Source organism: Acanthopagrus latus, chromosome 4 (genome assembly GCF_904848185.1).
Source record: "Acanthopagrus latus isolate v.2019 chromosome 4, fAcaLat1.1, whole genome shotgun sequence".
NCBI classification, from domain to species: domain Eukaryota; kingdom Metazoa; phylum Chordata; class Actinopteri; order Spariformes; family Sparidae; genus Acanthopagrus; species Acanthopagrus latus.
In genome coordinates this window covers 21,155,803-21,180,197 of record NC_051042.1, presented here as the reverse complement: position 1 = coordinate 21,180,197, position 24,395 = coordinate 21,155,803, and the positions used below count along the sequence as shown (strand labels likewise).

General features: G+C 40.0%; 1 protein-coding gene and 2 long non-coding RNA genes across 8 annotated transcripts; 2 read left to right on the top strand and 1 right to left on the bottom strand.

The window, feature by feature from the left end:
• The first annotated feature begins 968 nt into the window (after positions 1-968).
• On the top strand, positions 969-8,078 carry LOC119018293. Its single transcript, XR_005074704.1, has 3 exons — positions 969-1,308; positions 2,713-2,805; positions 7,905-8,078. It is a non-coding gene; the product is annotated as an uncharacterized LOC119018293 (long non-coding RNA).
• Positions 8,079-9,384: 1,306 nt separating this feature from the next.
• On the top strand, positions 9,385-16,264 carry LOC119018294. The gene is made up of 5 exons (XR_005074705.1): positions 9,385-9,840; positions 10,242-10,894; positions 13,841-13,968; positions 15,215-15,311; positions 15,521-16,264. It is a non-coding gene; the product is annotated as an uncharacterized LOC119018294 (long non-coding RNA).
• Positions 16,265-16,354: 90 nt separating this feature from the next.
• On the bottom strand, positions 16,355-24,054 carry btbd10b (BTB (POZ) domain containing 10b). 6 transcript variants are annotated; one of them, XM_037095831.1, is made up of 9 exons: positions 23,778-24,054; positions 23,200-23,351; positions 21,037-21,233; positions 20,325-20,640; positions 20,066-20,168; positions 19,080-19,200; positions 18,594-18,791; positions 18,382-18,492; positions 16,355-17,417 (listed from the first exon to the last, which is right to left on the bottom strand). In XM_037095831.1, exons 2-9 carry the CDS (start codon positions 23,298-23,300, stop codon positions 17,086-17,088), a joined length of 1,479 nt encoding a protein of 492 aa, XP_036951726.1. In that variant the 5' UTR covers positions 23,301-23,351; positions 23,778-24,054; the 3' UTR covers positions 16,355-17,085. The 6 variants fall into 6 exon arrangements, with proteins under 6 accessions (XP_036951726.1, XP_036951727.1, XP_036951728.1 ...); XM_037095832.1 differs by having other exon boundaries at positions 23,856-24,054; XM_037095833.1 differs by having other exon boundaries at positions 21,037-21,230; positions 23,778-24,053.
• Positions 24,055-24,395: the final 341 nt, after the last annotated feature.

Sequence of the window (24,395 nt, the reverse complement as noted above, 5' to 3'; positions counted from 1 at the left end):
GACACTTGAATCACAGATTGTACTCTTTATGTTTTATATTAACATCACCTTGTAGGTGATAATTTGCTAGTGTTTGGTGCTGTCCCCATGTTTCTATAAATCAATTAATGGAAGTTTTAAGTATTTGGGGGGATTATAATTAGAAAATTAAAGCTGCGAGCAGCGTTGGTCGGGCCCTCGCAGTCCACGCACCTCGGGGCATGCTGCCGTCAGGGCTTCCGCACGCAACGCCTCGAAGAAGCCGTTTCTTTATAATTTGGTGCCCTGCTCCCGCTGGCATTAAGTAATGCACGCTGAAGACAGAAAAAAGAGCGTGTACTGCTGCACGATTCCCCAGACAAAGACTGAGATGACGGTCCGCTTCTGGAGCTGGCTGACGAAAATGTCCACATGAGGCATGATGCAATGAAATAGTTTCGGGAAGAAGCTGAAAGTATCATCGTCCAGTAGCTGAAGAGAATTTTTTCTCCAGTTTTTCCAGCTGCTCTACACTCTGGCGATGATGTCACGCACTCTAGCTCACGCAATACACACCCATTATAAAATCAGAAGAAGGCCTAAAAATCCGTAAAACTAAAACTGTGATGATTTGGAAACCGTAAGAGATTTTTAAAAACTGAATACATGCCCAACAGTTCAAGGTCTTCTCACTCTTTAAAAGATGGAATGGTATCTGTAGCTCAAAGCATGAAGCACAAGAAGAGGTTGAAAGTCGATGAGTTTTGAAGAGGATTTTAAGATTTTCCCATTTACTTTCCATTCAAACTAATCAGACTGTGACCAGATCGCCATCTATAGGCCGATTTGCACCAAATTTTACACAGAGCCTCATCAGTCCATGGAACACAATTATGAACATTTGCGTGATAATCAGACCGTATTTTGTTTAGATGTGCAAGATTGTCTGCTTTCAACACAATATGCAGGAATTTTGTTGCAGGTTCCCTGCTCGGGCCCTAATAAAGAATCGCTTCAAAAACAATAGGGTCCTCGCAGGTTCCCTGCTCGGGCCCTAATTAAGGATCCATGGCGGGACTCAAACCCAGAGCAGAAGCAAAGCCTCCATTCACATCCTGCTCTACCACCTGAGCTAAACACCATTATGAGTTCACACTGGATGAATAAACACAATGAGTCCCGCCCACAGACTTTCTGACGAATGCAGGTGGAGCACGCCGAAAAGGGGCGGTCTCGCTCGTTTCCCGCGTGAAATTAGTGGATTTCCCTCCAAAACTGTAGATGTGTATTTAAATAGCTGTTGGATCGTCACTCTGGTTCCAGCGGCTCTACTCTGAGGACACGAATACGGTCAGTAAACTCTTCTGTACGAATCTGCTTTATGTGTGTGCTTACCTGCTCAGTTCAGGTGTGTTCATGTCTGTGTGGGAGTTGTATAGATCTCAGGTGATTAGCCCAGGTGATGTTCCTTTATATCAAAGAGCTCCACATTGCAAAGTAACCTCCATGTTGTCTCAGCCTAGTGCCGGTTAAAATGGAGCCAGCCTCCCTCTCATGTCGGTCAGATTTGTTTTTGCCTCAAATGTTTCTGAAATAACTCTGAACGCGAAACTGTAGACGTCTCGTGTGACTGTTTAGTGTTGAGATAAATTCGGCTGGAACATAATTCTGTAATTACATCCATTTAAACGCGCCGCGGACTGTATGTTTTGCCCAATGCACCAAACTCCATTGTGATTTTGGCCGTTTTATATCTGCGGTGTTTATTACATGAACACTGCACAGTTAAGTAAATTTGGGTCACTGTCTCAGAACAAGTCGCTAGTTTCGTTAAATTCGGCTTGAAGTATTATTTATTTATTTATTATTTTAAACGGCATGAAAGCTGGTTAGCTAACGTTTACTGGTCAGTTTAAGTCAGTGGTTATGTTAGCTAGCTGAGTTTAAATTTGTTGGAGATGCACTGCAAGGTTTGGAAACATGTTACCAGCGGCTCAGCTGCTTTATTAACGGGCTACTGACACTATTATGAGCTTATAAAGACGTCTGGGTCATTTCATCGTTGTGTTTTTACAGACGGGTTTGCATGTTAGCTAAGGTGTGTGTCTGTTGGAGAGTGTTAGCATGACGCCATTATCGTGCTGTGTAATGTTAGCTTGTTAATACTATCATCTTTACAGCTGAATATCTGAGTACAGCACAGTTAGCTAACAGGCTCCAGGTGCTCAATAATGTCTCAGTATGTTAGTATGTCAGCATCTAGAAGGTCATTTTGAACAGCTAAAGTAGTTTATACACAAAATAAGCAGCCTCATTGTAGCTGCACAGCATGTATTCAGTGTGTTTGTCTCAGTTTTGGTTTAATGTGTTACTGCAATCACTGCACTGTGTGTCAAAAGATAGACTTTGAAATCATATTACTCGTGTATAAAGCTCTTAATGTTCTCAGAACTTATTACATTTGGTTTACATTTGTTTTACCTTTAAAAAACACATTTATTAAATCAGATGAAAGTAGATTTTGTAGTGCAGAGTGATGTGAGACTCCTGAGGTGATGTCATGCACGTGGTCACAGACCGCTATATCATTCTTTATTATGAAATGATAATCCTGTAAGAAATCCCATTTTGCCAGATGTGTCTATACTCTGTCCATACATCTTTTTTCTGCTTACAATCAGAATATGTGTATACACACAGACATATATGCATGTAGTCATCATGTTATACTAAAGTGCCTCCTCCTCTCTCCAGGTGAACAGTGGGACTTGTCTTCAGCTTCAGGTGGAACAGCTCTGACCTGTATGGTGATCAGACCCGGAGAGGAGACACACCTGGTCCAACCAGGTCAGTGCAATATAGGTGCAAAAATTAGAGGCAGAAAGTGTGAGTTTTGTCAATTTCTGCTCATTAATACTCTATGATCAGTAAATGATTTTAGAGGATAGTCGAGTCTCATTCACAGGTCGTTGAATACCGACAGTTTGGGTTGGCAGAAGCCATGACAGTGTCACTGTTGGGACACTAGTCTCTCTCCCTCTTTTTCTGTTTGTCTTTAAAAAAGCTAATTAAAAAGGCAAACAAATTTGCAAGCAAGCAATGTACAGGTTAGTTCAATGGGGAATAAAAGAAGGAAGTCATAGTATTTTAATATTTACTAAGTGCGATATTGTAGCCAGCTGGCATTGTTTCAGTTTAACGAACACCTGCATTTATATATATTATGAATTATATAATTATATTTTATTTAACATGTATATCTCCACTGTTCAGCCACAACATTAAAACAACTGACAAGTGAAGTGAGCATTGATCATCTTGTTACAATCAAATGTTCTGCTGGGAAACTTTGAGTTCTGTCATTTCTGTGGATTCTCTTTGACAAACACAGCCACCCAAACACCGTTCAAACCAACTGCACCCCCTCATGGCAAAGAACCCAAGGCCTCAAACTGGTCTTCTCATTGTCCAGATCCCACTTCAGCTGAGCATCTGCTGGATGCGCCAGAACCAACTCCAATCCATGTTGGGGCCCCCATGGATCGGTCTTGGCTCTGACTGCATCCAGTGGAAGCTCAGCTGGATTGAGATCTGGGGAATCTGGAGGTCATGTTGACACCTTGAGCTCTTTCCCACGTTCCTCGGGTCGTTCCTGAGCAGTTTTTGCAGCGTTGCAGGCGCGTTGTCCTGCAGGGGGCGCACTGCCACCAAGGAGTGCTGCTGCCATGAGGGCGTGTACTTGGTCTGCAGCTGTGTTTGGGTGACTGGTGTTTGTCAAAGAGACATCCACACGAATGCTGGGACCCATGGCTTCACAGCCGAACATGGCATTGGAACAAAATCATCCATGTTATTTATTTCACCTGTCACTGTTATAATGATATGACTCTCAGTGTATACACATGTTAAATACTCTATATATGTCTAAAATATCTATATGTCTATATTTCCTCTCAGTAAATCAAAATCTGATTGACCTGATTTGATTTGATAAAGCAAAACCTGTTTGAAATACTTGTACTTCCTTTGAACCCTGTTGGTTTTGAGCTGGGACTTTTACATTTAAATGGACAGCTTCATTTATGTAGATTCAACACTAACATTAGCCTCGGCGTATTCCCCTAGCAGGCCACTAATAAGGATCCTATTCAGTTTCTGACGTGCAGCTGTGTGGTGGTGAAGTTTTTGGTTTAGAAGCGGTTCTTGTGGTCACATTCATGGTAGAGGTGCAGCAAACTGAGCTGTAAACACCAGCAGAATGACCGGAGACATGTTAATTTTTGGTGGCTTGTGTAAGGTTTGTTAGCAGTAGCATTCTTATTCATGGTAGAAGTGCAGCGGATTGAGAGCTACGACACCAGCAGAACTGAGCTGAGACGTGTTGTTTTGGAGGCCTTGTGGTGTAGAGCTTTCTGGGGACAAAAGTTCAGTAAGAGCAGTCCCGTTGTTAGTGGTCTGCCAGGCTTACCTGGTGTTATTGTAATTTATAGTTTAACTTGGCCAGACTTCAGCTATCTTCAATGGCAAATGCCCGAGTGCAGTCCATCGGAGCTGTAAGCAGTGTTTTCCATGAATGGCAGTAGTCAGGCCTTTGATCAGTTGCTGGTATTGGTAATAGCGTATCTTACGAGCCCTCGTGCGATCCCGCCAACTTACAGGTCCCTCATGTCCAGAAACCTATGGTTGGTAGAAGCGTGCACATAGTGTGCGTGTTTAGCTTGGGCTTCGGCCTGGCTAGGGACATGCTCAGGGCCACGGTAGAAGCTAGCCTGACGCCACTAAAGCGGCTTGGATCTCTGCCCTCAACTGTCCATGACGATTTCCCTCGCGAGTTCAGTGTGTATGGGCGCGATGCCTTTGCTTGAAGATAATGTTGAACCTCTGTGATAAAACTAAATGAAAACAATTGCAGGAATTCATTTTCTTTGCAACTGTGTGCAACAGCATCCTGCTTGATAACACCAAGCAGAGATCATTACAAAGCTGTTACAGGGCCCTCGGCCTTAATGCCCAGCAGACCACTGATAACGATCTGAATGTGTTGTGGTGACATTTTTTCTTTGGAAGCAGCAGTTGTTGTTGTTGTTGTCATGTTAATGGTAGAGATGTAGTGAAATGATAGCTACAGATACTTTGAGTGGTTGTTAATTTGTCTGAGTACTTCTGAGTGTATTGAAGGTTTGTTTTTAGTTCTTGTACATGTGCACTTGAGCGCGCAACTGTGTGCTCAGAGAGTGCTTGATAAGCTTTATGAAGCCTTTGGAGTTGTTGTCTTGTGAACTGATAGCTAGGAACAGCTTGAGCGGTTGTTAGTTATTTTGCACCCTTCGGAGTGTATTGAAGGTTTGTTTTTAGTTCTTGTACATGTGCACTTGAGCGCGCAACTGTGTGCTCAGAGAGTGCTTGATAAGCTTTATGAAGCCTTTGGAGTTGTTGTCTTGTGAACTGATAGCTAGGAACAGCTTGAGCGGTTGTTAATTATTTTGCACCCTTCGGAGTGTATTGAAGGTTTGTTTTTAGTTCTTGTACATGTGCACTTGAGCGCGCAACTGTGTGCTCAGAGAGTGCTTGATAAGCTTTATGAAGCCTTTGGAGTTGTTGTCTTGTGAACTGATAGCTACAAACAGCTTGAGCGGTTGTTAGTTATTTTGCACCCTTCGGAGTGTATTGAAGGTTTGTTTTTAGTTCTTGTACATCTGCACTTGAGTGCGCAACTGTGTGCTCAGAGAGTGCTTGATGAGCTTTATGAACCCTCGGAAGTTGTTGTTCTGCTGGCGAAAACATCGTGGTATGAAGCTTTTCAGGCTAACATTGTTAGCTAAACAATGTTGAGTGCCGTAAGCTACAATAGCCAGTTCGCCACTGTAGAGTTCCAGGCACCAAAGTTCAGTAATAGCAATCCAGTTGTTTGTGGTCAGGCTTGTGTGAACTGACCAACCAGACCAGACTTAAGTCCCACCTCAAAACCCATAAGATCAAGGAGAGTTTTTACAGCCACTGGATAATCACAAAAAATGTATATAAAAAATGTATCTTGAAATAAAATGTAATTGAAAATACATGTCTTCTCACTGTTAACAACTTGACTCTCTATGAGTCCTGTTAATAGCTCACAAAGTGCGTTATTTGACGACCTGAGAATGAGACTCAAAAAGCAGCTGTCTTTGTACAGAATTGCTTTATAAGTATGCCGGCATCATGCAATATATCAATTAATTAATAATTGTCCTCCATAATGCAGGACACTGGCTTGTCTCACATGGCCTCTCTAAGATCTCAACTTTCTGCTTTTAATGCTGATTAACTTAATCTATAATAATATATCATGTTTCATCAGCAAATGTTTAATATTGATATGAATCGACAAAGTAACTAGTAACTAAAGCTGTCAGACAAAGTACTGTGAAAGTATGAATAATATAGTTAAAACTAAATTTATGCAAAATATGAAAATTATTTAACATATATATATATATATATATATATATATATATATATATATATATATATATGTATGTTAAATATATATATATATGTGAAATATATATATATATACACACACTGTTCAGTTGAAACATTAAAACAACTGACAAGTGAAGTGAGCATTGATCATCTTGTTACAATCAAATGTTCTGCTGGGAAACTTTGAGTTCTGTCATTTCTGTGGATTCTCTTTGACAAACACAGCCACCCAAACACCGTTCAAACCAACTGCACCCCCTCATGGCAAAGAACCCAAGGCCTCAAACTGGTCTCCTCATTGTCCAGATCCCACTTCAGCTGAGCATCTGCTGGATGCGCCAGAACCAACTGCCATCCATGTTGGGGCCCCCATGGATTGTTCTTGGCTCTGACTGCATCCAGTGGAAGCTCAGCTGGATTGAGATCTGGGGAATCTGGAGGTCATATTGACACCTTGAGCTCTTTCCCACGTTCCTCGGGTCGTTCCTGAGCAGTTTTTGCAGCGTTGCAGGCGCGTTGTCCTGCAGGGGGGGCACTGCCACCAAGGAGTGCTGCTGCCATGAGAGGGTGTACTTGGTCTGCAGCTGTGTTTGGGTGACTGGTGTTTGTCAAAGAGACATCCACACGAATGCTGGGACCCATAGTTTCACAGCCGAACATGACATTGGAACACAATGATCCATGTTATTTATTTCACCTGTCACTGGTTCTAATGTTGTGGCTCTCAGTGTTTACACGTGTTAACTGCTTTTTACAGACACACTCAAAACCTCCCAAAAAAGGCAAAAAACTTCCACAAATACAAACAAAACCTCCACAAATACACAAAACATTCTCAAATATACTCAAACCTCCACAAAAAACTTTAACAAATTCACTAAAAATTTCCATAAATTCACTAAAAACTTCCACAAATACACTCAAACCTCCACAAATACACAAAAAGTCCATAAATTCACTAAAAACTTCCACAAATATACACAAAACCTCCACAAATACACTCAAACCTCCACAAATACACAAAACGTCCATAAATTCACAAAAAAATTCCATAAATTCACTAAAACTTCCACAAATATACACAAAACCTCCACAAATACACAAAAAGTCCATAAATTCACTAAAACTTCCACAAACATACACAAAACCTCCACAAATACACTGAAACCTCCACAAATCCAGAAAAACTTTAACAAATTCACTAAAAATTTCCATAAATTCACTAAAAACTTCCACAAATATACACAAAACCTCCACAAATACACTCAAACCTCCACAAATCCACAAAAAACTTATACAAATTCATTAAAAATTTCCATTAATTCACTAAAAACTTCCACAAATCGACACAAAACCTCCGCAAATACACAAACCTTCACAAATATACTCAAACCTCCACAAATTCACTAAAAACTTCCACAAATAGACACAAAACCTGCACAAGAGACGTGAAACTACCACTGCTCTTCTTTCTCATCTTGCAGGTGATGGACAGTTGAAAGGACGAATCACCAAGATGAGCCAATCAATGGAGACGAGCCGCCACAGGAGCCTGAACCTGTACTTCACGAGGGGGATCAAACATGGCTGATATATCTGCAGTTCACTGCTCGTTTCTCCAGAACGAGAGCAGCCAGGAGCTGAAAGTTGTGGGCAGAGGAACAGGCTGCTGAGGACGAGTTGGACGACGGTTTCCTGAAATGAATCCTGATTTCCTGTAAATCAAGTTTTTTGGACTGACATGTTGTTCTCAGACTGTGAGACTCCCGAACATCCTCATCAAAATAGACTCTTTGGTTTCTGTCCGTCTGTGATGAAGCATCAAATGAGTCTCTTGTGAAACAGACCTGGTTCAGTTTGTTCACTTAATTCACATCATCTTTCTACAAACTCCCCTGTTTTTTATTGGCATTTTGCTTTTATTAAAGCAGAGAAGATGGAAACAATTAGGCAGCTACCGACCTACTCATCCTGTACGAGAAGCTTGGTTTTTTAAACTGAGTACTTACTAATAACAAATAGAAGATGAGACCTGGTGAGCAGAAATGTACTAATTTGAAAAAAAATCAAATGAGAAAACATTTAAAAATATGTAATGAAGAATATTTTCGATATTTTTTTCTTTGTAACCAAATGGAATCAAAATAAAGACATTTTCTTTGTAACTGTGTGACTGAAATGACTTACGTGACTGGTGCTTCTTGTCAACACCGTTTAGCTCTTGTGTGGGACATTTAATGTCTTAAATGTAGGCCACATGTTCACACCTTCACATCTAAATGTTGTTTAAAGTCTTATTTCACCTCTCAACTTTGTTTTTATTCCAACTGTGTTATGTTATTGTATACAGAATCGCATCCTCGCCCATGGAGAAAGTGTTGCAGAATAACTGCAGACAAAGTGAACCAGAACATACAGTTCACATTTCCATTCACTTTCAGAGAGCTGAATGTGCTGAAAGGGAAACAGTACAGCTTGTTGGAACTTGTTCATCACTTCTTTTATTGAAACTTAAGCAGGAATGTGCAGGTTGTGTTCATCTTTGACATTCTGGACGAGTGTCGACTTCCTCTGGACTTTAGTCATCATCAGATCCTGTCTGATGTTACAGAGTCGACGTGCTGCTGACAAGCCTCATCAACTGCTTCCCTCTGCCTGTGACAGTTTCACTTGTGTGGGTCTGACTTAAGTGTGGGCCACATGTTAAAGTCTTCAAGTCTTATTTTACCTCTAAACGTTGTTTTTGTTCCCAACATGTGATGTCATTACTGTACAGAACTGCAGCCCCACCCACCGAGAAAGAATTGCAAAATAACGGCAATGACTGGAGACAGTCACAGGAAGTTACGTCATATCATTCTCAATTATTAAGTGATTATTATTATTATTATTTAGCTGTTTTATTAAACTTTACAAGGGGGACAAACGTACAACATCTAAACTCCTCACAGTTAACATATAAACCTTGACAGTGGTTTACTTTTAATTTATTATGTTAATATTTATTTTTGTAAGGAGCAATATTTTAAATAATCTAGTGTGTGGTTCTTTGACCTTAAATGTTCAGCTGCTAGGACAGGATTTAAGTGACAGAGCTGACATGATGTCATCTCTGTTTGTCGGTCAACATTTGAGGTGATGAGGGCGGCACATGACCAGGATGTATGTCTTATTGACCTTATTTATAAAAATAATAATATGTATAATAATGTATTTATTTTTAGAGCACCTTTAAAAACAGTTTACATCTTTAGTTTCATTATGATTTTGATGATTTACCACACAGGCAGTTGAGAGTCACAGTAAAGTTCAGTCCAGCCTGCTGAGATACGAATCACAAAACAAAAGGTGAAACACCTGAAAACAAAGGAGAAGAAATGGAGGAGGGACGGAGGACAGTGTGTTCTTTAGTGTTTAACGGTATGAGATTGTAAAAATGTCCACATTCCTCAGAAGCCTCACATTAAAGATATGTACAGATACGTTTGTCTTTTAACTGCTTCAGAAACACTGCAAAGAAAAAAGAAATTAAAAACTACCTGACAGGTTATATGACAGCAAAAATATAAGAAACACTCTCACAACATAATAAATATGTACAATGAACTCTGTAGGTATAATTTGCATTATTATCTGTACCATCTAATTATTCCACAACAAGCTCACCAGGTTAAAATAAAAAGATGTATAGTTAACTGAACATAATTTATGGTAAAATAATGTGTATTGCTCCATAATGTACTTAAAAAAATACACTAAACTGTATGTGTTTTTTTTGTGTCTTATTTAACTTATTTAAAGAAAAACTCTTCTGTCTGCAGATGAGTCGGTGCGTCTCGTCTCAAAGACGCACAGCAACCACAGATTCAGACCCATCGATGAAGCTGCACAGGGTCTTAAATAAGAGCTCCAGAAGTCCCTGAAGCCCTTACAGGAGAACCTAAAGGTCTTTGAACAAGTTAAAGGAAACTGAGCTCAAACAGCAGAAGGCATCAAGGTCCAGGCCCGACACACAGAGGTGCAGATCAAAGAGCAGTTTAAGAGCTTCATCAGTTTCTACAAGAGGAAGAGGAGGCCAGGATCTCTGCTCTGGGCAGAGAAATAGCGGCACTTTCACAGTCAGAGCCACAGAGGAGGATCAGACAGCTGAAGACGTCTCAATCCTGCAGAACTACAAGGCTGAAGTGAAGAGAGTCCAGCAGCGCCTCCTGCTGGAGGATCCACAGCTGGTCTCAGGAGCTCTGATAGACCAGGCCAAACATCTGGGCAACCTGAGCTTCAACATCTGGAATAAGATGAGGGACACGGTCTCCTACACTGCTGTCATTCTGGATCTGAACTCTGCTCATCCAGAACTCCTCCACTGTTTGTCTGTGATGATAACTGTGCTGATGATGAGGACTGTGGTGATCAAGCAATGTGTTCTCCCACTGAAGTTTATCAGGAAATAATGTCTCTGCAACAGTGAAACTAAGTAACTTAAAAGTTCAACCAAAAAGGAAAGTTCACTCTTTATCTACTCACCCCCAAGCTGACTGAAAGTCAGGTGAAGTTTTGTGGTCCACAAAACATTTCTGGAGCTTCAAATGCAAGACAATGTGGCAGCATTCTCCTAAAAAACTGAAATAAAAACTTCAAAAAAACCCCACAGAAAATAAGATAAAATGGCTCCTTGCAGCTTGTCCAGCCTCCAACACAAACATAATGTGATAAAATATTAGAAACATTTTCTTATTTATGGCTGATTGGAATATTACATCACTGACTTTCTCATGCAGTTCCCATGGATCGTGATCAGAATCAGAATCAGAACTCTTTTATTCATCCTGCAAATGGGGATATCTGTGTGTCACAGCAGCATAAGGACAGTTCAATTTAACAATAAAGAATAATCATAGTACAAAATGAACAACATAATAAAAAGGTAAGAAACAGATTCCTATAAACATAATATGTACAAGTGTCCCGCCCCTTTCTGTGACATCACCCCATGAAGTCATCGTTCACATTTAATTTAATTACGTGTCCACATGAGGCATAATGCAACGAAATAGTTTCAGGAAGAAGCTGAAAGTATCATCGTCCAGTAGCTGAAGAGAATTTTTTCTCCAGTTCTTCCAGCTGCTCTACACTCTGGCGATGATGTCACGCACTCTAGCTCACGCAATACACACCCATTATAAAATCAGAAGACGGCCTAAAAATCTGTAAAACTAAAACTGTGATGGTTTGGAAACCGTAAGAGATTTTTAAAAACTGAATACATGCCCAACAGTTCAAGGTCTTCCGACTCTTTAAAAGGTGGAATGGTATCTGTAGCTCAAAGCATGAAGCACAAGAAGAGGTTGAAAGTCGATGAGTTTTGAAGAGGATTTTAAGATTTTCCCATTTACTTTCCATTCAAACTAATCAGACTGCGACCAGATCGCCATCTATTGGCCGATTTGCACCAAATTTTACACAGAGCCTCATCAGTCCATGGAACACAATTATGAACATTTACGTGATAATCAGACCGTATTTTGTTTAGATGTGCAAGATTGTCTGCTTTCAACACAATATGCAGGAATTTGTTGTTTTATATTTCGGCCGTTTTAAGGATTATCAAAATTCTTTTGATAACTTTTTGTCAGGGGGGTCCATAGATGCTTCACGCAAAATTTAATGCCAATTGGTCAAATTGCCTAGGAGGAGTTCGAAAAAGTAGCTTTTTCATTTGTCGCAATTTTGCGAATGGAAAGTTAATGTAAAAGTGGACGTGGCCTACACCAAATAATTCAGCTGCATGCAGGGAACATGTAGATAAAAGGTTTACCAATGTGTGACACAATATGTGTGAGTTATGGGCCAAAAACGCCTTCAAGTGGAAAACAGCGCCACCTGCTGGTCATTTTTGGTGTGTAAGTTGCAGGGGCTAGTCTATACCACGCCTATGAATTTCATTCCCATAAGTGTTATGGTTTGGGCACAGGGCCAAATATAATTTTAAACTGGCATCAGGGCGCCACCTAGTAGCCAATTGATAAGTCCTTTGTCAGATATCCTCAAGAGCGCAGTGGCAATGACTATACCAAGTTTGGTGTCAATCCGCCCAACCGATGTGGAGATATAAACTATTTGAATTTAAAGAGTGCCACCTTGTGGTCATCGCCTAAATTTTTGGACACATCATTAGGAATTCATGTCAAAGTATTATCTCAAGTTTCATGTCATTTGGACACACCGTTGTGGAGATATCCAACACTTCCTGTTTGGCAGGAAATCTGCAGGAAGTTGTTATTTAATAACGTGAGTATTGTTTGGCCTATCAAAATTCTTTTAATAACTTTTTGTCATGAGGGTCCACAGATGCTGTGTGCCAAGTTTCGTGCAAATCGGTGAAATCGCCTGGGAGGAGTTCGAAAAAGTAGGTTTTCGACATTTTGCGACGTAGCGAAAAAAAACGGTAGGCGGAAATGGGCGTGGCCTATACCACGAGACTCAGCCGACTTCACTGAACGCGTGGATATAAGGAATTTGAATGTGCGACAAAGTATATGGGAGTTATAAGCCAAAACGCGCTGTGCTTAATAACAGCGCCACCTAGTGGTGGAAATTCAGGACGACAATAGATTATAAAATTTTTCGCCAGGTGTGACTTATATTCCAAGTTTGGTGAGTTTTTGGGTATGTCCAGGCAGTGAAAAATGCAATCATTTCGTCCGAAGGAAAAAAAAAAAAAAGAATCGCTTCAAAAACAATAGGGTCCTCGCAGGTTCCCTGCTCGGGCCCTAACAAGGGTCATGAGACTTGATGTGGATGTTGTTCTGAGAACATCTCGGTCTGGCTCTGCCTCAAAAGTCTGAACTCATATGCTGTTAGTCTGCTCCAACACCTCTCAGATCTGAGGACTGAATGTTGTTAACAGTGATACAGTCCAGATTTAAAACACAGGGGATGATACTTGTATGGTTGCAGTCTTTATGCAATTTAACCAAACTCCCCCCTCAGTTTTAGATCAGCTGAATCAGTGCCTCAGTTTAAAAAGCTTGAAAGGATTGAGGGTTAGGCTGTATTCACACTACAGTTCCAATCTTATTTTGTGCTGTGGATCAGTTCTGACTTGGGAGGTTTTCCGATTTTGTCAATTAGATGTTAAAATACAGTATATTAGCCTTGATCCGTCCAGTCTTCTGCCTCACCTCCTCCGTCGTCTGTTGTTTGTTGTTGACTGTCGTCATGGGAAAATACTGTGTGTTTCTGAATCGGTGTTTAAGATCCTAAACTACAGCCACGTAGGTGCTGTTCAGTATTTCTGTTATGTTTAAACAAAACTGTCAGGAAATCTTTCTTCATTATGCCAATCATTTGACTTCACTTTGGTGTGCACTGAACTGTGTAATGTCAGTCCTCCTCCTGAAATCTGCCTGTCTGTCCTCAGAATGACCTGATTGGACAGAGTCTCTTTGATTACCTGCATCCTAAAGACACTGGCGTAGTGAAGGAGCAGCTGTCCACAGCGGTTACCAGTACACAAGAAAGAATCATCGATGCAAAAAGTAATCAACGGTAACTTCAAGAGTGCCTCGTGTGTGGATTTTAGGCTGTATAAACATGATTTCTGATGATATTTATGCAAAAAATGAAAATACTCCATAAATATAATCATAAATACTTTCAATTTCAAGAATATTATTACCCCATTTTTTCCCAACACATATCCAATTTTATATATATATATATATATATATATATATATATATATATATATATATATATATATATATATATATATATATATATATATATATATATATAATATAGCTGGTTACTCTGAGGGCATACTGATACTGCCTCCTAAATTTTAAGAGCCACTGTGGAATTCTGGACATTTCCAGATTACACCTTTGATTGGCACTAAAATAAATTGAAGATAAAATTCTAAGTGATTATCTGTTGTTTGTTTGTTTGTTTTTTTTTTCTTTATAAGGGCCACTGCCATTTTCGCTTCTTTACCCCAAAAGCTGCTTGTTTTACGAATGCTTTCACACGATATTGCTCATTTATCAGAATGTCACAGGAAAAGTAAGGTATGCTTCTAACAGAAGGGACGACACCACACCTGATTAACTGTTCCTGAAATATCTACGGTATGGCTATAGGACTCTGCTTTCCATGTACAGTGATTACTCTGATAAATGTGCGGTGACATTACAGTTTCTGTAGCAGAATGAAGCAATGTGTGAAAATAGCGCTGTAATTCATCTCACCTGTGGACAGTTCATCCATTGTCCCTCTCTGCTGCTGTTTGCTGTAAGTGCTACAGACGAGAGAGAAGATCAATACCAACTGCTACAAGTTCAAAATAAAAGACGGCTCATTCATCACAGTGAGAAGCCGATGGTTCAGTTTCATGAACCCTTGGACCAAAGAGGTGGAGCACATTGTCTCTACCAGCACAGTGGTCACATAAGAAAAACCTTTCCTTTACAGCTGAAAAAATGACATCATGTTTTATAATCCTGTTGTATGACATCTGTCCTTATTAAGAAGCATTAGACTGCCACCCAGACTTATCACATAGAGCTATTGTTTTATGTGTTATTGCATTGTATACTCTTTGCTGAGATATTCCATAGTACGCCAGATGACCCACCTGAGAGCAGTTATCATCTATCTAATGCCTCAGAACACACAATGGCCACTGCACCGATGCCAGGGGTGACAAAGCCCCTTCCTGTGGGCATTTGTGTTTATTCTGAACCAACAAAGCAAAGCAGCAGGAAATACAGGTCACAGCCTCTTCTTGTCACAGATCAAGGGAGGATGGGTGTCCTAACAGAGACTGGAACGAGGACAGGCGCTGGGAGGACTGGGCAGACGATTGCAGAGGAACCGTTGGAAATCCAGAGGTATATCTATCTCTTGGCTAATATTGACATTCAGTTTTGTTTGTCTTCTTAGTTCCATTCAACGTGTAATGATTCATACGAGGAAGGCAGAAAATTCAACACACTCGCCCTCAAGAAATATAGATGCATATGAAATGTAAAAGAGAGAAACCAAATATTGCAGATTGTTTACTTTCATAAACAACTCCTTGTTTGTTTACCGGTGAAAGGATGGACATGTCCACTGTGATCTCAGAGGGCCGGCCGGTGTTGGAGGAGATGGTCTCATCTGACGGGTGGAGAATATGGATGAAGAGAAGAAAAGAGGCAACTGGTGTGATCGTCTCTTGAGTGGCCTACATATATGCCACCAAACATATTATTGATGAGGCTGGTTACTATGACCGCACCAATACACTGTTTCTTGATACCCATTTGTGTTATTTTGAACAAAGGTTTCTTCTCTTTGCCACAAGAAGAGGTAAAGAAAGCTTTCAGGGAGTTACAACAAAATAAGAGAAATATCAAAAGATCTGTCCTGATGTGAAGAACCTCTGTTAGTTTTCCTGTGCAGTCATTAAGATGTAGCCAGTCATTATTTGTCCAACATATGATAAGGCTATAATAGTCTAAGGACATAAATCTCTCTGATTGATTCTTGTTTTGAAGGATTTGCTTTTGGCATTTAATCTGTCTTTGGTTTTTGCTTCTGCACTAACTAGATGAAGCATATAATCTGTACTTACAGTTAGAGCCAAGTTGTGTTAATTTTCAAATTGCTTTACTTTTCATTTAATCCAAATCTAAACCTGATCATGGCCGTAGACAAAAGCTCTTATTGGGTTTGCTTCTGGACTCTGGTATTCCCTTGGTACCATCTGCACACCAGCAGCACATTGTCTCGTTGACTTTTATCCATTGGGAAAAAGACACTATGCAATCCGTGATCCATTCTGGTTAAGACTTCCCTCTTCAGCACAGAGCATTTTCTTAATCATCACATGTGGCTTCGCTCCTGTCACAGACTAGTCACCAAACAATCAAGGATCAAATAAATAAACATGTTCTTTTGATGTCTTTATTTGATGATTTGAGGTTTTATTTTTAAACAACAATTTCAAGCTTTGCACAAAAAGATTCTGATCACAACAGCCTGTGCTCTGCTTAATATCTTGCGGGAGGAGCATAACATCACATATTCGATCCAGCCAATGACTACATATCCAATTACAAGATTCAAAGACATCTGAGAGAAGTTCTGACACTAGGCGGTGATGACTGATTTACTCCATGATCATAAAGTCAGATTTTCTCCATTTTCTTGTCTCCTTCCCCCAAAAGCACATTTAGTAGTTAGGCCACCCGAGAGAATCAAAAATCAAACTAATCGGTGAAATAAAACCTGTGAGAAAACAGTGACACCACAAGTGCTCAGCCAAACCCATCAAATTAAGGTACAATAACATTGCAAATAATAATGTTAATAATGATAACAATAATAATAATAATAATAATAATAAGTGTTTTACTGATCCCCCCCAAACAGAAAAATAAATTCCTTTGGTCAAGTAAAAAACAAAATCAAAATAATAGTGAACACTTTTTTCCCCCAGTCTTATGTCCTTCATTTTCATTCTCTACAGTCAACCAGATTCTTGAGGCTCTAAGGCTGCAAAGGAGGTGTCAAGGCAATATGGTTATGGTGCCCCTGGCGCTCCATGCTGCAGCATGCTGGGAGGAGGACTAGGGGAGGCGGAGAGAGGCAGAGGCATTGTAAAGGGGACTTGTGTGGTCCTCAGACAGCAGGTGAAGGTGCATCAGGGTCAGGCTCATTGGAGTAGTTGTTGCTGTAGTGATTCCCACTGGGTGGGTGATTAGGCAGGATGTCCAGTTCATCCACTTGGGGGCCAGGGTGCATTACCACCAGCTGGTCCTGGGGGATGTCAGCCGCTGCCGCCGCCAGGTTGGTAATGGACTTTGACTTAACACACTGGAAGTCCACATGGCGACTTTTACCCTCTTCCTTTTCCCAGGACATGCGGATGAAGGGCCTCTGGACGTAGTTGTAAATGACCTCTGGACGACCTCCTGGCCGTTTTTTGACTTTCTCTTTATATGTGGGATAGCCTGTGAAGGAACAGTGTAGACAAGTCATTAACAGTTTGTTACCGAGCCTTATTCACTCAAACACAAAAACACCAGAATCATGGGACAAGGGCTGATTGAACAGTAGGAGAAGTGCTCAATATACTACAGACAGTTCAGTGCTTAGAAGTTCTGATTTATATTTTCACTGTGACAACACTTTTCAGTTTCCATTTATTTTGATCTGGTTGGTAACTCCAAATCAAAGAAAATAAAATCACTTTTCAATCAGTTCACTTGTCATTTTCACCTGTTAACCGATCAGCAGAAACATATTACATTTAATACGGAAAGATTAAAGCATTATCTTTAGACATTTTTATCCAATATAACACAATCTCTATCACACACACACACACACACGCACACACACACACTTACTAGGGGAAATAACTATATGCCTTAAATATTGCAATACATGAAACCGAATTGGATGTCTCAACATTTTCTATATTTACAAATTTGATAAAGTTGTGACTACTTCTGTCCATTAAGACTAGCATCTTCAAGTAGCACACTTGTGAAACAAGATTTATTTTTTTATTCAACATCACTAATGTGGATGTTTGACTCCTCATGTACCACTTTCATCCATTTGGGGTCAGACTCTAAAGAACTGATGCTTTTTTTTTTTAAAGCATATTAACATTTTTCCTGCCATACCCAATCTGTAAAAGCCATATCTGTCTTTAATGCATCTTCCCTTTGCCTTCATACTGGATGACAGTCGTCTCATGAAAGCCTTGCTGCCCAAAATAAACACTACTTTCAATGTAGTATTCTGCAGTGCTATTAATGAAACCACTAGATTGATTTCTGAGTCAGAGGTTTCCTTTCAGCATCTCAATCTGTGACTTGTCTGAATAATAAGCATTTCACTAGAAGCTCACTCGTCTGACAGGACAGATTAAAACACCTATATTTATCATTAGAAGCTTCAACTTACCTTCAATGCCCAGTCTTATTTTCTTTAATCCTCTCTCCTTTAAGACTGATTTGGCAACATCTCGGTTCTCAATATACTTGAAAAATCTGTACAGTTTTGTGCTGTAGATGACTGCAAAGAGAACAAACCAAAACAGCATTTATTAATCACATATCTGTCTTTTGTGTATGTGCAGACCTGTGCATCTCTATTCTGTACTAGCGTGTACTCACTCTGCGAATACTCTTCTCCCATTTGTGGTGGATATTCTTCATCCCAGTCAACCACATCATCATCAGTGAGGACTACAATGTGACATTCCCTCTCCCCGCTCTGGGCGCTGGCCACCATCAAAGGCAGAACCATTTCCTCCAGGTAAAACTCAAATTGTCGCCGAGCTCCGTCATTGGACAGCTCGTGCATCAGGGCACCTGAGAGGAAAGGAAACTGAGATGGTCAGCTCAAAGACGTGAACCTCTTAAAACTGTCCACCAAGAGTTGAAACTTGTGCAAAGCTTTAGACTATATGAATAAATATTTCAACCTATAATACAATAAATTCTAAACACTATGTGCCGTCTTTTCTGCTTGCCATATTTTGTTTTCTGTTAAGTTATAGAGGCTGAAAGTGATAAGGCATTTTTTTGTCCGTGCTGACTCTAACTGCCACTGTTAATGGATAACACTATACGCTTCAGTGGCCCAGAGGTAATACTCACTGAGGTCTCTGCATTTGATGGTGCTGTAGTCGAAGGAAATGCATAGATAGTCACACGCCTCCCGCAACTCAGGGATGGAGATTCCATCAGGACAGCGGATTATCCCAGATTTGTAGTAATCCTGTCAATTACAGAGAAATCACATAGAAGGTAGTCATTTCAAACACTGTGTTAATCCACTGATCATAACATTAAGAAATACTTTTAAAAATTAAGAGTCTGGACTAAACAAGCACTTGAAGTTTTCAATAAATGATCATAAAATCCCACTATGTAACCGTATCTTACTTCAGTATCACATTTTGCCATCTAGTTCAGCAGTTCAGCAGGTGAGACTTGTTACAAAACACATTAATTACTCAATATGTCAAACAGTTACAAGGTGATTGTCAGAAGGCCATGGGTATCATGCAGTCAGCCAGGAAATAAGACCAAAGTTTTTTGACTGTTAATATGCAGTATCAGGGTTCCAGGACAACTATTTTGGTTGCACAAGCTCCCAAAAACCTGTCAAAGGATAAACATTTTCACTGGATGCTCCAGTGCGCCTGACAGGTCTGATCAAACATTGTGCTGTCTCAGATCTCTCTCTCTGGAGAGTACACCATGTTTAAAAATTATAAAATTACTACTCTGCCAAACCACCATATTTTAAAGCCAGCTCTACAGTTGGTAGTTTTAATGCTAACTTTAACCTTTTACCAATAAATGTTTTTATAATTAGCCAATAACAATTAAGGTTGATTATTTAAGCTTGTCAAGCACTTTACACATCAGTACAACCACAATCAGTAGTCAGTCTCTTAGATGTCCAAAGCTAAATGTCATGCAGGCATCACAAAACAGCCCTGCTATGGATCCCTTCTTTATGAAGGTTATAATGCTCATCTTTTTTTGACACCTCCAAAGAGGGGTGATGCTTAATGTAAAGAGTTTTTGGCGGCTTTAAAGTAGTTTGTGTCATTAATATAAAAAGAGAAACTGACCAGAATTGCGCGAAAAACTGTTGAGCTAATGCCCTCAGCCACCTCGTACTCCCCCTTCTCGTTGGGTCGTGTGAAATTATGTTCTCTTCCAGATCCGAACATTCTGAAATAAAGATGTTTTGGTTTAATCTTTGAAAGAGAGACAATGAAAATCCAACATTTATACATTTCTATGCACAGTCATTTAATGTATAGGTTAGTGATTATTAAAAGACTTTAAGTTGATGTGGCTATAATCAGAAAAGACAAATAATAGTACCTGCCCAACATTGTGTTGGGTTGTGCAGTGAAGATGGAAGGATCAACTACGAAGCGTGTGTTGTCAACAATCAAAGTGACTCTTTCTGAGGTCCGAATGTTTCGGTTTCCGATGGTGGCACTCGCTCCCCCCTCCTTGGGATTCTCATAGACAAAAACCATTTCTCCAACTCCCAAGCTCTTGAATGTGCCTTCAGTGCTGGACAGGCTGCTGTTGCGGCTGCTCACCACCCCGCTGCTGCTGGAGCCACTCGGAGAAACTCTCTGAGGCCGAGGACTATTAGGCCTCGATGATGAGCCACCATCTCGTTCACGGTCTACAGACAGACGGGCAGTACGACATCCCATCAGAAAAAAAATAACGACTGAATGATTGACATTTTCTTTGGTATTCATGTGAAGCATTATTGAGCATCTTGCTACCATCTTTGGCATCCATTTGATCTATGGTGATCTAAAACAACCAGACTGGAAAAGGCCACACTCAGAACATGTCTTACATCCAGACGAGCAAACTACTTAGCTCGGCTTAAAAGCAAACAGGTGGATTAGTGCTGACTTGTTCCATTTACAGTCTAAAACAGCAGAGACATAAACCATTTCTGAAATGTAAGTTGATAAATGCAGTCAGCTGTTCTCAACAGTAGCTGCCTAGAGCTGTGGACCTTACATGACATCCATATAAGCCCTCTATTCTTTCCATGCACACTCACCACTGTTGTGCTGGCGGGTGGGTGAGGTGACGTTGCGAATGCAGGGGGTGAGCTGGCCTTCTCTCTCGTGTGAGGAGTCCCTGGAGCGATCGCTGGAGCGGCGGCGGTCACGTGAGCGTTCACAGCCTCCACTGGCACCATGCAGGCTCATCTTCCTCTGTTCGGCCTCCACTCGAGATGCTCGGGCCTGGCTGCTGCTTTACAAGACAAAAGCATACTTAGCAATCGTCTCTCTTTCTAAGGGCCACTAAGATATTTTTATTCCATTGCTGTGAAGTTATAACACACTGGCACACACATTCCAGGTGGACAGACTCCAGAGCTGTACAGATATTGTACACACAATCTCAGAGCGCTTGTTAACAATGTTAAGATCATTGTACAATTGTTAACAGAATCAAATGAAAAAAAACAAAAAAACAAAAACAAGATATCACTAACATCACTAGTCATTTTCATTTAGGGAAGTATTAACCTTATTAAATTACTTGTTCACACAAAACATATAAAGGGAACATTCACTTCAACAAGCTTACATGTGAGGCCTTACACATAACAACCAGACCTGCCACATTCTGTAATTACAACACACACACACACACACATTCAGAATGCAGCAAAAACCAAACCAGAACTGCCTGAGCCTTTAAAACACTTCTTGTGTGTTCATATCAAACCTTGTAGGCAGTTACAGACGTACACCTAAACTCAGGCGTAGAAATATTGCAAATGTGCCCGAAGACATAAGACAGTGAACTTCGCAACTCTCCATTTAATATTTGTTTCTGGCAGGTCAAATTTGCTTACTGACAGAAAACATCAGATTACACCTTAATAATTTCAACAAAAGGGAGAAAGGGTAGAGGTAATAGGCAGGTGATATGGGGGTCTGATTGGGATCAGACCAAATTGACAAGTCTCAGCTCATGCTGCCTATTTTAATCTATTATACTGTTTGTGTCAAAGACGCTGAGCCATGATGTACTTTTCAAAATCTACATTTCCATGTTGTAGACTAATGCTGTCATTAGTTGCACAGATATTATGACATATTGCAAATAATAGTTTTGAAATATACTGCCATCACAGAATTGCCTGAATCATTATGCTATCATTATTGTGAGGTGGGGAGGGAAGTATGGATTGAATATTCTATCATGCCATGTATAATTCTCAAGCATGATGTCCGTATGAAGTTCACTTTAAACAGCCGCATCTGATAATTACTACAGAGTACAGTACTATTATACTACTACTGCAGTAAATACTACATGGTAGACCGATTAATGGCCCTGGTTGATTATTGGTCCATTAAACAACATTTTCTAATTTTCAATATCGGTTATAAAATAAACTCATTTAAAAAATTAGCTACTTTGCCTCTGACACAGCATACTCGCACACAATGTCCACACTATCTGATTAGTAACATCTCATAATTTATAGCCTATCAGCACTGAAAAATCTGAATCTACAAAGTAAGAAATAACTAAATGTAGCAAATAAATGTAGGGGTGATAAAGTATAGAGAAGCGAATAAATACGGCAAATAAATATAGGTCATAAATATTGTTTCCTTGATTTCTATTAATTAGTATCAGACATGATAATTCCATATTGATCATAAATGCATAAATAATATACCCAAGTGGGGATGTCTGTTTTGGGACAATGGAGAATTTTGAATCAGTATTATATTAAAGCAGTCATACCAATTGGTCTATGACATTACCAATAATGTCCTCCTACGGTCAGTGGTATTTCAGGAGGTAAATTAATTTTGTGTCACTATGTATCTTGTTTTATTCCTAAATCATAGTATGGTCTCATGTATTTGTTGCTTTGAAATTATCTTTACAAACATGTTTACGTGTACAGTAAAGGTCCGTCTTTTCATCTTATATAAAACAGAGCCCATACACAACATACAGACGTGATAAACAGATGTTCTGGATACCATCTGATCTAGCTGAAACAGCTTTGAGCAATACCTAACAATTTCGACTTTTATGCCTTATTGTCTCATGTAACGATTCCAAGATTTAAATAACTAATGCGTGGCCAATCTATAATCCAGCATCAGTACTGTTTTGACAGTGAGTGACACTAAATTGCTGCTATAGATCTTTCCCATGATGTCTGACAGATCTTCAGCTGGCTCACCTCGAATGCTTGCAGAGTTTGCGGGGTCGGCTTGTTGCTTTTCGTTCCCAGTTTTCGGTGTCACTGGAGTTACTGTCATATGACTGCAGACTCGCTGCCATCACCCGTACAGAGGGGAGTCCGGTCTGGATCTTTCACCGTTCATAATCTGGCTAATGGCGAAATCAACAAGTCAGTTCGATCTAGCACCTAAGTTAGCACATCGCGGGCTAACTGCTATCAGCTAATGTTACCAAAATAGTTTGTCAGGGACTTTAACGTTAGGTGTGCTGTCGACTTGTATGTAAACGACGATGGGTGGCCGCGGTTTTCATGTAAATGGAATATCTGATGATTACAGAACAATGTCTTGTCAATGTTGCTTTCAGACTGAGTCAGCCTGCGATTATGTTAGCTAGTATCCCGTGTTAGCATACCAAGCCAGCTAACATTAGCTGGCGTTGCTAGCGGTACGATATAACACTATTATTATAATATTCTGAGACAGCTGTTTGGCAACTGAAGTTTTCCCAACAGTCCTGACATGAAAGCTGTCATGTTCTAGACAAATATGGCAAAATATAAAACAGAATAGCTACCCAGTTAGCTACGTTTTCCGCTGTAGTGTAATCCCAATAGCTCAGCAGCTAACCAGCATCTCCTTTCAAAACACTCACCCTGCTGACGTCCAACGTGACAACCGTTAGTGGCTTGACGTGCTGACGCAGACACGAAGATGGAAATAAAATCTCTTGCCAAATTCGCTAATTTCGTTATCTTTGTCCAAAAAATGGATTTAATTTAAAAATGAAAATCTTTTGAATGAAGCTGACGTGTTTCTAACAGATGGTAGAACCAGTTTAACTTTTTCCTAAAAAGGAAATCGAGAGCTGACAGACCCCGGCAAGTCTCGCGATATTTGGTCATATGCTTTTTGTGAGGATGCAAAAGCTGCTGAAGCTAAAGGTCTTCATCATGTCTAGTGGTTTTATATTCATTGTGGAAAACAGCAGTTGCAAGGAAAATTTAGATTTGCTTTGCTTTTATTCTGAGAAAATGTTGGAATCTGAAAACAAACCAAGCATTATCTTCCCATAATGTTTCTCTTGCTTTTAAACACCTGTCTTTCCTATGATTTGAGACATAAATATACAAATATTTCTTTACAAACAATATTTAAAAACTTTGAAGAGGGATTTCATGCATAGAAGCCACTA

Bases quoted from the DNA above. Each gene is read 5' to 3' on its own strand.
- btbd10b (XM_037095831.1), bottom strand. From the start codon at position 23,300: ATGGCAGCGAGTCTGCAGTCATATGACAGTAACTCCAGTGACACCGAA. The intron at 21,234-23,199 runs GTGAGCCAGCTG...TGTCTTGTAAAG, and splicing joins AAACTCTGCAAGCATTCGAG to CAGCAGCCAGGCCCGAGCAT. The intron at 19,201-20,065 runs GTCAGTTTCTCT...TGTAATTGACAG, and splicing joins CAGTTTTTCGCGCAATTCTG to GATTACTACAAATCTGGGAT.